This window comes from Equus asinus, chromosome 30, assembly GCF_041296235.1.
Source record: "Equus asinus isolate D_3611 breed Donkey chromosome 30, EquAss-T2T_v2, whole genome shotgun sequence".
In the NCBI taxonomy this organism is placed as follows: Eukaryota; Metazoa; Chordata; class Mammalia; order Perissodactyla; family Equidae; genus Equus; species Equus asinus.
Window position 1 is genome coordinate 687,912 of NC_091819.1, and position 13,505 is coordinate 701,416.

Here is a 13,505-nt window from a genome sequence, read left to right on the forward strand (position 1 = left end):
ATATATTAGGCCTCTAGATAAGGTAAGATTTGAATAGAAGGTTATAACTTTATTTTAGATCATCTTTGGCTGTCAATATAAATTTTGCAGAGGGGCTAAAAAGACTTAGCCACTAAGAGCTAAAAAGTAGACTAACTTCAGGGAAGGACTCTTAACAGGGAATGGAAATGACCCTCAAGTTCCTCTCGGCCTTGGCATTACAGAACTGACAGTTTCTCACATTCAACAGACAGTTAATAAGTACAGGGTGATTGTTTTTATTTTCCCTAGTACCACGCACAGACAACATTCAGTAAATACAAAAACTATGCTGGTCTTCTTGCAGGGTTTTTCCCCAAAAAACTATGGAATCGCTAGAACTAACAGTAAAACTCAGATTTCTGGCTCCTGCCCTGCGCTTTCACCCCTGTTCTGAAGGTCATGGCCACCTGCCTTCCCAGCATCTCCTGGGCAGCAGAAGGAAAGAAAAGAGGGAGACGCTGCCCTGCGGCGTGTCTGCAACCTGGGCTGGAGGCAGAGAGGCCACCATGTTTCACGGTCCTCAGTTCACGTCTGCAAAGAACTAGGACAGGTTTTTTAAAAGCCTAATCCCCGTGGAGCTTGGGGGAACTTCCACGTGAAAACACCATGTGTGTCCATGTGGTAACTATCTCCACACAAATGTGTAAGGCTGACAGGCCCTCCTCCCTCCACTGTCCTGCCAAACATGAACTCCATTTTTGGTAAATAGTAGAGACTAGGTTTGTAGCACCGCTATTTCTTCTGAATTTCAATTACTTGTATTTGGCAAAATTAAGTATATTCTGACATACCCAGCAAAGCAGTTGGCTGGAAAGTAAGCGCTTTTCCCAGCGACTAGAAGAGCTGATCTTATCTGCAAGGCCTGTGTGCAAGTCAGTGCAGCAGCTTGTTAGGCTGCTCACTGCTCTGAAGCATGGGCTGGCAGAAAAGCCGAGAACCCTGAAGGTCAGGAGCTGCGCTGTCAGGAGCCCCTGCTGAGGACAGAGTGGGCAGCAGGCGAGACGGGTCCTCCCTGGTTCCTCACCTGACTGCTGCCTACAGCGCTGAGACAGCCCCAGCAACACTCGACGAGAACCAGGCTAAGATCCATCTCTTAACCACTGCCCACTCGTGGCCTCACACATCTCTTGAGGGTGAATAAGACATTTGCCTGGCTCAGTAATTTAATGTCAAAAGAGCCCCTGAAGTTTATTTAGTCCATCCCCCTGCCTTACGGCCATGAGTGTGTGAGTTTTCTTTTTAGATGGAGAGACCCACATTCCTTGTTCCACTGAATCACTCAGGCCCAGCTGTCATCTGAGCTGTGGTAGGTCTCAGAAGTCCCCAGTACAGGGCCATGTCCAGCAATTCCGACCAAGCAGAAGGGCTGCCTCTGCCACGGACGGGCAGCTTGCAGGACAGGCCTCCGCTCTGCAGGAAGTGCAGGTGTCCTGCCGGCCCCCGTGCAGCCCTGTGATGCTGTCCTCCTAGTGTTGGCGCCCCTGCTCATCCCATTCCAGAGGGGCTGACACAAGATGTGCAGAGGGTACTTAACCACGCCTGCCCCCCACACCCGTGGACTCAGTACTGTATGATCCTAGCTGTTCAGTCTTCGCTTTTGCATTATAGCATATGGCCAGAACAACGAGCTATCCCTGGTTTTCATTTATGCCTTCCTAGGAAAGAGTCATTTTTACCTTAGATCAGCTTTCAAAAGTCTTAGTCCCCAGGCATTCCAGGAGGGCAACAACTCCACGGGTTTCCTGTTAGCTTAGCAATAACCTAAGACAGCACTTGCTTTGGCTTTTAGCTGCAGGGTGTGTTTCACTGTGACGGGGTTATGACCTCTAGGACCCTCTGCAGTGTCACCTAATTAAATCAGGCCTGGCGGCAAGAGGAAATGGTTTACATGGTCTTCCTGCCACTAATGTTCTTTATTCCCAGGTTGAAAGGCAATGGCGGCTTGGGGAGGTAACAGGTCACAGGACGGAATCTTTGCTTTGGGACTTAATCCCACGTTCTAACAAGACCTTCTTCTTTGATTTATCCTACAACCTCAGCAAACCACTTATTTTTCAAGGGCAAATTTGCTACGTCTCTGCACCAGGTTTAACAACGTCGTGTGTATCCCTCTCTGGGAGGTGACGTGAATCACAATAAGACAGGAGACGCTGCCTAGGACCCAGCGTAGAGCACTGGTTTGCCTTCCTACTCAGAAATATGTAGATAATCCACATTAAAGGTGGGCACTCGGGCCACCAGGAACTGTTCACTCAACTATCAAGTTTTAATCTTAAGTTAAATGCTGACGGAACCCTGACGTCGAGTTAGAGTCCAGGAAGCTTCCCTCTCCCCGCTCTGAGGGCTGGTCTTGACTCCGTCTCTCGCCCCACCTCTCAGGCCCCCAGTCAGTCTGCCCCGCACTGTCCCCTGCCCCTCCTCTGCCTTCCTCCCCCCTCACCTGGGCCATCTTCTCGAGCTTGGACTTTATGTCTGCGAGCTCCAGCTGGGCCTCCTGAAGTTTGGTTTTCAGCTTCTGGTTTTCGGTCAGGGCACTCTCGTAGAGCTGGGGGAGGCGACAGAGAGAAGCAGGTCACCTACTCGCAGGGCTCCCAGAATTCCAGACTCACACAGTTTCATCATGTGAGAACGCCCAGGGCCCTCCGTCCCAAACCCCCACTGTGGGGCACGTGGAGAGAATGGAAGAGTCTAGGCAAAAAAAGGAGACATCCAGGAGACAGAAAACATGCAGCCGACTGGCCTCCTGCTTCTTAAACCAGTGAGGTCCCAGTGCTGAACACAAAGAAGGATGCTCTAACTCCAACAGTGCTATCTCTGGGGGAAAAAAGGGTCGTTCCATTTTCTCCTATGTGGTATTTGCATTGCTTAAAAATGCAGTTTCCCATACAAAAAAGAACCATTTTTTTAGAGCCAGCCTAGTGTGCCTATTGATTTTAGTCAAGTTCTACTTAACAAAACATTTCCTTAACAAAAACGCTTTTTCCTGGCATCTCAAGCACTTGAAAGGAAAGGTTGTCAGGTCTGCCCCTGAAGCCAGGTACTCTTCTGCAAGAACCAAAGGAAATGAACTGTGAAGTGACTTCAAGCCCCTCCCAAGCAGACGATGACGATGAGGATGATTTACTGTCACCAAGAAGCATCTGGTCGACAGCACAGGGTCTCACTGAAACCACGTGCTCGTCAGAAAGATCAGTCTTCCAAACCATTCTCCAGGGTACAGACAAACAGCATTGCTCTCATTTCCCTTTTTGCAATTCTTAATCCTTATCTTTTCCTATACCTCTAAATATCTGATTCCAGGCTTATACTTACTGCACTAAAAACAAAACAGGAAGAGGTCTTTATTTAGCTGGTAGAGAGTGGAGCAAACCAAGAAGCCTGAAAGGAGCTGGTTGTCACTAGTGTCACACAAGTGCCTTTTCTTCTGCTTCATCAGAACTATGCCCATGTTTCCACACGGGGGAAAAGGCGAAGAGGTTTACGTGCTGGAACCCAAGAACAGGAAAACTGAAAAAAGACCCCACTTTTTTGTAGTCCCTGTTGCTGTCCTCTTCCACACGGCTGGTCAGGCTGGCCAGACGGGCCTCGCGGGCCTCCCGGCGGGCTCTCGCTGAGGCCCGGTCGCCGTAAGAATCACTGGGTGTAGGGTTGCTACCTCCTGACTCCAACCTGTGGGAGACAATTAAAGGCAGAAACTGGCTTTGAGAGCAAGGAAGTGGGGGAAGGCACTACCCAAGGTCGTCTGCTCCTTTCTAAGAAGCACTCGAGAGCTCTGCCCAGAACAGCGCACATTCCTTTCTCGAGGCTCCCTCAGCCAGCCTCTCGGACCTCAGGGCCTGCTGCGCCAGCCTTGAGCAGGAGGCTGCCATGTGCCAAGAATGAAGCTTATTTGAAAAACTGGTGGTTTGGATCCATGTGCTGACTTAAATCTTAGAGCTTTTCAAGTTAGTTTAGGGTTGAATGTCTTCCCTCAAGAGTGTGCTTTTGAAAGCAGAAGTTTCTTGGATTTCAATGGCTCTTAGAAAATGATTCCAGTGAACTGTCAAGGAATCAGAAACATATGGACTTGGAGTTCCGAGCTGGAGGCTGAGTGGGGCAGGAATGGCAACAGGGCATGGTACACCTCAGGGGCACCGCCACCGAGCCCAACAGACAGTTTCCTAGCCTCCATCTCTGCTCCACATCAAGACTGTAATTAGGACTGCTGCATCTTCTAGCAATGGAGTCTCAGACTTGACGGTGGTTCTATTTCCAGTATTGGTGAGTTCATTGGTGTAAGTGGACAGCTGTCATCCTGGTCCTTAACACTGGTTCATATTTTTTTTGGGATTTTGCTTTTTCCAAACTAGAATGTGGCACATGAGGCTGCTATGTACCACCCCGTCCCGCAGCCCTTCCCCACAGCTGTGGAACTCTGTCTCTCACCTCTGGCCTGTGGCAGCCAGTGCCAGAGGTGGGGGTGGGAACTGAAGTAAGTACTAGAAGAGGGGAGAGGCGGAGAGGCTGACACAGGGAGGCAGAGGCATGGTCCCTAGTGACATCGGTGCCACTCTTCCTTAGAGAGATGCCAATCCTACTACATTTCTACAGTGTTCCTTTTCTTCTTGTACTTCTTTTTTTCTTTAATTTTGTAACTAGAAATCTTGTTACTGACTTTCCTGATTACAAAGCAATACGATGCTTGTAGAAAAATTTAAGCACCACTAAATTTAAGTAGCACTAAAATAGGAAGTGCAAGTCACCCTACAATCCTGCCCAAGAAAGCAGCACTGTGAACCGTTCAGGTCACATCCTCGCAGGATGCTGACGTGTAAATACGGTAACACTCTACACGTTTCTATAAATAACATTAGATCCACAGACTACTGTCTAACTCTTCCTCCTCCCCCTCCCTACACTGGTCACGAGGGTGTGGGCATCTCACCAGGTTAGGACAAGTAGATCTGCCTCATTTTTCTTTAAACGACTACATGGTCTTCAGCTGTATGGCTGTGAGATAATTTAATCCTCCACTGACAGACCCTCAGATTGTCTTGAAATTTTTAGCTACTATAAATAAGGCTACAGTGACAAGACTTGTCTATAAATCTCAGTGCATTCGTCCAATTATTTTCTTAGGATAAAATCTTAGAAGTGGAACTGCTTGGTCAAGGGATAAACACATTTTCAGTGCTGAAACACATATTGCCATACTGCCCTCCAGAGAGTGTTAATCCTTTCCAATGCAACAGGACAAATACCTCATTGTCGTTACTTTTACTATTTTTAATCACTAGGGAGGGTTAACATGTCTGGTTATTTATCTCTCTTTGTTTCTGAATTGCCTACTCACAGCCTTTGTTCATCTTTTTCTTGTTGCATTGTGGGAGTATCCTATATAGTAGGGCTTTTAAAACTAATGTTGGTTGCAAATATTTTTTCCCACTTAACTTTTTATCTCTGTTTATGGTGTCTTTTACTAGCAAGGATTTTAAATTTGATATAGTTATAACCGCTGATTGTTGCCTTTATGACAGCACGTGTGGGAAGGTCTTTCTATGAGGATTATGAACATTCTCAGCTGTCATCCCTCTGAAGTCTGGGTTTTTGGTTTTGTTGGTGTGGCTGGAGGGAAAGGTCTATTTCCCCAAGTGGGGTGAACCGTCCCAACAATCACTCGCTGAAGAACTCTTTATTAAGTGGAAACATCACCTTGTACACAGGACTTTTTTGGGGCTACCTACTGTGTTCCATCGTTCTCTTTTTTGAGCTAGTACTTCACTGCTTTTTTTTTTCTGGGAAAGATTCGCCCACAGCTAACGTCTGTTGCTAATCTTTCCCTCTCCTTTTTCCTTCCCCAAATCCCATGGCCCCAGTACCTAGCTGTATATTCCAGCTGAAGGTCCTTCTAGTCTATGTGAGCCGCCACCACAGCATGGCTCCTCACGGACAGGTGGTGTGGTTCCGTGCCCGGGAAACGAACTCGGGCTGCCAAAGTGGAGGACGTGGAACTCTAACCACCAGGCCACCAGGGCTGGCTCAGTACCTCACTGCTTTAATCACTAAAGTTTTATAGAATATTTGGAGGTCTGTAGGCAAGTCTCTTTTCATGAATGGCCATTATAATGTAACTGAGTTCACAAAAAGTTAACTATAGAAAAATACCACTCTCTACCAATTTTGTAAAACTAATTTTCCGCTAGGTTCGATATAAATTATTTATCCTCAGCTGGTGCCTGGCAGGGGAGTAAGCAGAGGAAGAATACATGCAAGCTTGTGTACCTTGAAATATATTAATAAGGTAGAACCAGCTCAATTATCAAACCAAGTATGAGACTCATTTGTGCTATGCCATCCCACTGACTCTATCTTTCCCAATCTCTTCTTAATTTCTCCATCAGAGGAACAGTGGAAGACAAGTGATTCAAACTTTTGGCTCCACAGTCTCTAGTATTAATTTTACTCTTCAGGAAGATCAGTTTTGTCCCCTTCGATACTAGGTGAAAAATTACAGATGATCATGCTGCAAACTCTGATATGTTTAATTTTTCAGCAATTGCAAAACAGGTCTTTAGTTCATTGAATATTATTATGAGCACCATCTGGTACAAGGAATTGTGTTGGATCCACTATGAAATGATAGCATCTAAACTCAGGCTCAGTTCAGGCATCTAGTCAGCAATGAAGTCTCTCCCGAACCACCAGCTTAGGTTAACTGCCTCTTCTCTCTGCTCACGTGCCTACGCCCACTTTCACGTGCGCACTGACTACACCCTACTGAAGCGATCTGTCTGTGCAGTCATCTGTAAGCTAAGTGAAGGTGAGGGCAGCCTCTTACTCATGCTGCTGCCCTAGCACCTGGCAGCATCTGGCACACTGGTGCTTTAGGAAAAGCAACGCAGTGGAAGCATACAGAATGGACCGGAGGGAGGAGGTCTGGTGGCTGTGGAAATAATAAGGAAGGACAGGGTGTGAGAAATACTACTAAAGTATATAAAGCTAAGTTTAATGAGACATGCATCCACTGACAAGTATTAACTAAGCATGCATATAAAACGGGAAGGTTCTTACCTAGAAAGTCTTTCATGCTAGAGAAAGGAAGAGACAAAACAAAAACAAAACCAGCGTTAGCAAGGGACTGATACTTCTTATTTCCATTTGTAAATGCACTTTTTAAACCAGATGTCTCAACTTCACAGTTGGAGGCACAGGTGCGATTCAGCTGGACGGCACAAAGGCCCCTCAGCCCCAGCTCGCGCTCTCTGGACCCGACTCACCAGACTGCAGGCTTTGGGGAGACCACCTCGTTAACCCCAAGTCAGCAGGACGTAAACCCATCAGAAACTGCGCCCCGACCCCTGAAACCCGTAAGCTGTGCTTGTGTGGTAGGAGTGTCTGACCTCCTGCGACATTCAGCCTCCCCGGGGCTCAGCACCTGTTCCGTCAACGTCCTGCAGCTCACAAACCCCCAGCCCTGCCCTGAGTGAACACTGCAGTTACCAGTACTAAACTCAGGACAGCTCCCGGCTTTCTCCCTGACCTCCAGTGAAAGCGGAGGGGGGAGGAGCGTGGGAGGGGGAGCCCATCCTAGTCCCTGGGATGTCAGTAAAAAAGCGAAAAGATAGGGGCTGGCCCCGTGGCCGAGTGGTTAAGTTCGCGCACTCCGCTGCAGGCGGCCCAGTGTTTCGTTGGTTTGAATCCTGGGCGTGGACATGGCACTGCTCATCAAACCACGCTGAGGGGGCGTCCCACATGCCACAACTAGAAGGCCCCACAATGAAGAATATACAACTATGTACTGGGGGGCTTTGGGGAGAAAAAGGAAAAATAATAAAATAAAATCTTAAAAAAAAAATTTCAAAAAAAAAGCGCGAAAAGATAGAAAGGTACTCTGTCTCAGAAGAAAGGAGCTGATTCTTCTCCTTTAGTCAGTATGCAACACAACAACAAAAATTATCGTGTCTGTGTTTTACATTTATTTATTTATTTTTTTGAGGAAGATTAGCCCTGAGCTAACATCTGCTGCTAGTCCTCCTCTTTTTGTTGAGGAAGCCTGGCCCTGAGCTAACATCAGTGCCCATCTTCCTCTACTTTATATGTGGGACGCCTGCCACAGCATGGCTTGATAAGTGGCGCCATGTCCACACCTGGCATCCGAACCGGTGAACCCTGGGCCGCCGAAGCGGAGCACGTGCACTCAACTGCTAGGCCACCGGGCTGACCCCTAAGTTCATTTTTTAATCACAGATGACCTTTATTCTCTTATCTCTGCTTTTTTTTAAACAAAGAACTCAGGTAAATAAAAATTCAGCTGCTTTGAATGTATTTATTTTCTCTTTCGAGGTGTTAAAGAATAACAAAATCCTCAAGCACAGACAAAAGGAGGAGAGGAACAAGGACCCAATAATTGACGAAATGAATCCTGGAGCCACGGAGGAGTCACTCGGTGACACTGCTTTGTTGGAGCACTGAGCAGTGCCTGGGAGCCACTGGTCTGTCAACACAGCCTCACTGTCCAGGAGTGTGTGCACAGCACGTCTGGCCACAGAGGGACTGGACACAGACCTTGCCAACAGGTGGCTTTCTCCATGGAATTCTCTCTCTAAATCGGGGTTACAGTCATCAGAATTCTCTCATGTACTTTTTCAAAACAGACACATTCTAACCTCACTCCTGGAAGTCCTGTCAACAGGTCTAGAGAGGGCTCCCTCACTGTATTTTCAAAAAGCCCCCCAGCGACTCTGCTGTGCAGCCCTGGTGAAGCACCAGTGGACTAACCCAGGCTTTTCAATGTGAAGACAGGCCCCATTTGAGACGGAGGAGTCAGTAAGAAAAGCACATGGTGTATCTTTAACATTCTCATAGACTTGGAGATGAGCATCCTAAAACTTTCGCATCTGGAATTCAGGAATTTTCCTGTCTTATTTATAACTGGTCTTCCATAAGAGTCATATGCATATCCCGCACTATCAACTACTACTTTATCAATATTAACTAAGGTTTTTTTCTCTTACTTCAAGTCTTTTTTCAAAGAAGCAACTAAATTCTAGCCAACTCTCCAGAATTACTTAATATGTAAAAATGCTTCAAGTGTACTCAAGTGAAACTGAGACGCCAGGGTGTTGGCTACGCCCACTCACCAGCTTTGTGATAAGATCCAGTCTTTACAGCATCTTGGTGACTTACAATTCACAACCCAGGAAAACTAAATTGTGACGTGCCAAAGTTTTGTGATTAACTGAGACCAAACACCATTCTAGCAAATGCCAAGGGTCTACTGAATTAAGGAGCCCACTGTGCAGAGCCCTGCAGGGAAAGCACCAAGGAAGAACAAGCAGGATGAGCTGCATGGCAGAGCCAGGAGAGCACCATGGACATAACTAACAAGCTCATCTGAAGCCACGCAGCGGAAACATGTGAGCAAGTGCTATGGGAGGTAACAGTCGCAACCAGCGGGCTCCAGCTGGGAAGGCTTCCTAAAAGAAATGAATTCTGAGAAGAGGATGTTAGAGAAGTACAAACACACACACACACACACACACACATATTTAAAAAAACATATTGTTATGGGAGGTTTTCCTAAAATGTCCCTGTCTGTGATCAATCCACTATCTCATTCCCAGTTACACCCAGTGCCTACGGTGCCAGAACATGACAGGTGCTCCATAAACACTGAGCTGAACTGTTAACATTTCTAGGAAGGTGTGTGACGGCCTTGGCGAGATCTGAGCTCTAATTTCTGCTCTGCCATCTTCTAGCCATGTGACCTTGGGCAAGTTACCACTTTCTCTTACAGTAAGAATTAAATGTGATAACTACGAGGAAACCCACTCTTAACATGTCAGCTTCCTCCCCTGCTCCTTGCCCTTTCGCTTTTTAGTTGTAAAAATACTGCATTGGCTGTTGATGCTGGTTAGAGCAGCACGTTAACTTAGGACCTTTGATACGGAGAACTGAGCTCGCATGCAACCAAATGAGATAACCATTTGGGAGACCACTAGCTTTCTCTTGCTGCTTTGAGGCAGAACCACCTTTTTCAAAGGACATTATCTTTATGGGGAAACCATTCTTGATGGTCTCTCCAAAGATAAATGGTGTACACTCTGTCCTAGGTATGGAAAATGACCCATTGCTCATCAAACTGGTCTGCCTTGTCCCTTCTTTTGCTTCCTGCTACTGAAACATAAGCCCCCTTCTGCATGGTGTACACAGACTGAAGCCTGATTAACTTACTGACAAATCAGGTCTGTTAACTGACTTTATTATTCCTAAAATGTGCGACCTCACTTGAAAATGTTTTAGTTTCCTCTTTGTAAATATCTAATTTTTTGCGTAAGATTTTAACTACATCCTCAGCTTTAAATTCTGCCATGTAGACTGTGGCAGTTGCCTCTACAGTGAAGAAACAGTTTTCTTTTCACTAAGACAGGAAAATTAGGATTTTACCAGGCATCAGTCTCAGCTATTATATATATATATCAAAGCATGCTAATCATTTCCATTGACTTACTCCTATAAGAATGACATGTCATTAACCTTTTTCATTTAGAATGGTCTGGAAGTACTATGAGGCTATTTATGCCCTGTCATCACAACATAAAGTTCTCAGACGTGTGACAGTGTGGTATGGCTGTGCAGACTGCACGGCTTCCACTGAGGAGAGTGATGTAGTATGCAAACACTTAAAAACACAAAGAATAGGTTAGCACTATCAAGCAGCAATCAGAAAAACCCCAGGGGTTCCTGGATATGAAAAGGCAGATCCCACAGGGTTTTCAAGAGGCCTGAATTAATTTCCCACGATAACAGCACATGGAGGAAGGTGAAGCCAGTGGAGCTCACACCTGTGATTGCCGTGTCAGCTCCTGCCCCTGTGGGTGAACCGCAGGAGACACTTCCTAAGGAAGCTGGGGAAAGACATTCATTTCTGCTTGCCAGGAGTAACTAAAAGCAAATATCACAGTCTGCTGTTTATCATTTTTTAAGGCATGTTAAGATCCCTGTTATCGATTTCTTTTGGGGTGAATTTTTATAAAAATGTGTAGGTGGTGAGTGCTCTGGCAGACAAGACAGCAGACAAGGCACCGAGACCCAGCGATCAGAGGAAACAGGACTTCCAGGTGCATCCTCCATCTTTCCTCACGACTTCTAACACCCCAGCCTTTACCTGACTTTTGGATCTACCAGGAACCCTTGAGATTTTTTATTATTGCCTTCAAGGCTAGCCTTAGCTGTGTCCTGGGAAGGTCAACCCCAACAATTAGAGGAGAGCATATAAACCTCATGCAATGAGATCTGGATGCAGGAAGGTAACACAGTTACCACAATGCGAACAACATTATTTCAAAGAAGGAAGACGACTGGGACTTGTAAAGGAGGTGGTGTTCTCGCTGGGACGGAAGTGGTTTCCTTTAAGTCTCTCAGCCTAAGAAGAGTGTTCTTACAGGCTGGAAGGCACAGTAGCTTAAATGTACACAGGACTTAGGGTTCAATTCCCTGGCTTCTGATAAACTGGGCTTACTTAGGTTTTTAGATCACACTTCCTGATTTTCACTGGTGGAATACCTCTAGAAACTATGGTCTTGCTTGGCCTCTTGCTATCCTAGATAATCTGGGGTTTGATGAAAACACACAGTTATTTAGAGAGAGAAAAATTGGGGTTTCTTGGGTAAAAGGTGCAGAGGTGCTGAACTGATGGAGGAGACTTAACTCCCAACTTTTCCTCTTCATCCTGCTCTCTCTCAGACTGAGTGCAGTTCACCGTATGGCTGACGCTGCTTCTCGTTCTAAAGTGCTGACGGCCAACCCCGCAGGGAGACCGCTGAGCGAGTCTGGAGAACGGGTGTTCGCCTTGGCGGTCTCAGAACAGGGAGCCAGGAAGCGACACCAAAAGAGGCAGAACGCAGGCTGGGGAAAGGAATCTGAAGGTTCTCCCAGAGAAGATTCCAAGAGGTCGGCCTAGCAGGCAGGAAACAGGCGACATCCCAGAACGGAGGGCTCAGGGACTCTGGCCAAAGCTATGATCTTTTGGAGGCTAGGAATGTGGGCTCCTCTTACCGACATTCTGGGAATGGCCCCATCCTCCCCTGCAAGCTCGTTCTTTCTTTTAAGAACAGAACAGTTACACTTCCTCTACTCTTTACGGAGGGTCTGAACCACTTATCTGACGTGATGACATCACAGACTGTAGAAAAGGCATGAGTCTTCTACCCAGTCTGCAGGTTAACACACAAATGTGTTGGATCACATGCTCTAGTCAGGAAGTCTTAGAAGGAACTTCTGGAAATGTTTCGTTGAAGACTGCTGTTCCACCTTCTATCAAAGACAAGTGACTCCTGGCCATTAAGATGAGACGCTGCTGAGTCTGAAGGAGACAGATTACTTTCACAGCCTTTGTGGCCCAATTTGGGGCAACAGATACTGTGAATGGAACTCTGGAGCAGAAGAGACTAAAAGCTGCTCAGAAACCAACATGAACACACAAAGTAGAAATAAAAAGAGTGACTAGCCAGATAGACCATAGTTTAAAAGTGCTCCAAAACCAAGAGGCAGGCTCCTTCCTTCCATACCTCTTGAAATTCTCCCATAACAGTCTCATTGGTCGGGCCCTGTTTCTCATAAAAGAACAGAGCGAAGGGCACCATTAATTCAGATGGCAATCCTGGAGAGGGACAGGAACCAGGCTGGTTTTGATTTGTGAAATGTGTAGGGCTCTCAAAACACCAGAGACTGGCTTACAAAAATCTCTACAAAAGCTTTTAACTTGGAAGTTATTGGGAGTTCAGGAAGGCATATAATTAAAACCAAACTCTTTTGACCAAGTTTAAAATAAAATTGTGGCTCTGGAAAGCTGGGCCCAAGGGAAAGGAAGGAGACCAAGTCACATGTCTACTGCTAGGACCGAAACGGGTCTAACTTATGTTCCTTTGGAGTTAGGGCCTGACCCCACAGTGATGGGAAAAAATCTCCTATTTACATTTTCCCTAAAGAGGGACTAAGCAGAAAGAACATTTTGCATCATGTTCTCGTGCACTAGCTGAGCCAGGGGAAACAATCTCAGCTATTCTGGGATGGCCTACAGAGAACCAGCCTTCCCCTCCCGCGTTCTCAGATTAGCGACTGCTGATGAACGAGCCAACGATGCGAGTGCGGCTGCAGTGAGGACCTCGCGCATTTTCGGGGCTGCTGCAAACCTAATCATTTGAGTTAACTGAAAACTAATATAATTTTCTAACTTTCTGAGTTTGAGAATATTCTGGTTTCCTAGATATGTCTAAGAGAGACAAAGGTTTTCCAGCCTTCGACCTTAAGGGAAGAGTATGCTTCATAACCCAAACAGATGGGGGCCTTGGGAAACTTGAAAGGAGAGTCTACTGGTCTCTAGCTTTGAAACAGACCTTTCTGAGTCTGTACTATTCCAGTAATATATTTGGGGATCCTGCACAATTTGGAAATACATGTGGGGGATGGAATAAAAACTTTCAAGATTTATGCAAAGATTTGAA

The 13,505-nt window shown here is 46.2% G+C and overlaps 1 protein-coding gene across 18 annotated transcripts in view; it reads right to left on the bottom strand.

Annotated features, from left to right (window-relative positions):
• Nucleotides 1-13,505, bottom strand: part of PPP1R12B (protein phosphatase 1 regulatory subunit 12B) — a 206,298-nt gene that overhangs the window by 18,982 nt on the left and 173,811 nt on the right. For all 18 annotated transcript variants that reach the window (XM_070501531.1, XM_070501530.1, XM_070501543.1 and 15 more), the window contains 3 exons: nucleotides 7,072-7,088; nucleotides 3,546-3,690; nucleotides 2,462-2,566 (listed from right to left, as the gene is read on the bottom strand). In XM_070501531.1, coding sequence (XP_070357632.1) covers nucleotides 2,462-2,566; nucleotides 3,546-3,690; nucleotides 7,072-7,088 — 267 coding nt within the window. The remainder of the gene's footprint in view (nucleotides 1-2,461; nucleotides 2,567-3,545; nucleotides 3,691-7,071; nucleotides 7,089-13,505) is intronic.